Here is a 1268-nt window from a genome sequence, read left to right on the forward strand (position 1 = left end):
GGACACTTATTAATACGCAAGGCATTTGTAAATTCTTCCTAATAAATATAAACAATTTGAGCTAAGTTTTATTCTTAATTAATTTAATATCTGTTAAACTTGATTTAGTAAATAAATAAATTTGAACTGACCCCAACCTCTTCTGGTGATTTGCTACTACTTGTTATCTATTTCGATCACGGATCTGGTATTTGCCTCTCTCCTCTCTATTTACAAAAATTCGATTTTAAAAATTTAAAATTATCCTTGTCAGATTTTATGTATAATCTAAGTATTTTCTGGCCTTCGGCAAACCATCCATCGTTCAAGCATTGAAATATCTCATTCAGTATCCAAATTTGTTAGAGGACCGATTATTTAAGATTTTTTCCAGAGATCTTCATTCAGCACAACCAATAATCTTGTGTGTCTTTTCTCTAGATTGAAGAAACCAGAGCCAGCAGCTATGGAGAACCTTCCAGAAGAACTGAAACTGGAAATCCTCCTACGCATGCCCATCAAATCCCTGCTGCGTTCAAAGTGTGTTTCAAAGTCATGGCGCTCAAGAATCTCACACCCTAATTTCCCCAAGCTGCATGCTCAACTATCTCCCTATTCCCAACACCCTACTCGAATCCTTATCACATCTTATCCTCAAATGAAATCCCTGGATATCAACGCATCCCTTCACGATGATTCTGCCACTCTAAACCTCGATTTCCCCCCTCTACATCCAGAAAATGATATTGTTTGTTTCATGGGTTCAAAATTTTCATCTGTGGAATCCTGTCACTGTTGCCTACAAACAGATCTCACTCCCTCCTCATTGCAGATCTGCAACCCCGTTTGCCTTTTGTTATCATGAATCTCTTGATGACTATTTAATTGGCCTCTCTTACTATTCAAATACCCACTGGGGAAGGACCGATTTTGAGGTTCTCTCCCTGAGAACCAATTCCTGTGAAAAACTCGATCTCAATCACCAAGTAGGATTTCGAAACCGCGACACAATCTTTAATGGTGCTATGCATTTCGTAGCTTATCCGCATGAATTACCTACTTCACCGGAATTTATTGCATTCGAAATAACAACAAAGGAGTTACGAAAAATACCTTCCCCCCTAATTTCAGAAAATTAAAATGTTACTGTACAGAAGTGGGAGTGCATGAAGGTTGCCTTGCTTTAAGCGGTGAAATAATGGGTGGAGTACAAGTATGGGTGATGAGAGAATATGGAGTGGAGTCATCTTGGACGAGATTGATCTCTACATCTCGTTTCTGTGATATTG

General features: G+C 38.4%; 1 protein-coding gene across 1 annotated transcript; it reads left to right on the top strand.

Annotated features, from left to right (window-relative positions):
- The first annotated feature begins 445 nt into the window (after positions 1-445).
- Positions 446-844, top strand: LOC114751355 (putative F-box protein At1g47300). Its single transcript, XM_028940036.1, has one exon. The coding sequence runs from the start codon at positions 446-448 to the stop codon at positions 842-844; it is 399 nt and encodes a 132-aa protein (XP_028795869.1).
- The last annotated feature ends 424 nt before the right edge of the window (positions 845-1268 follow it).

Source organism: Neltuma alba, unplaced genomic scaffold (genome assembly GCF_004799145.2).
Source record: "Neltuma alba isolate B1F8T4 unplaced genomic scaffold, ASM479914v2 tig00006873_pilon, whole genome shotgun sequence".
In the NCBI taxonomy this organism is placed as follows: Eukaryota; Viridiplantae; Streptophyta; class Magnoliopsida; order Fabales; family Fabaceae; genus Neltuma; species Neltuma alba.

Excerpts from the sequence above, each read along its gene's own strand:
- LOC114751355 (XM_028940036.1), top strand. The coding sequence starts at position 446 with ATGGAGAACCTTCCAGAAGAACTGAAACTGGAAATCCTCCTACGCATG.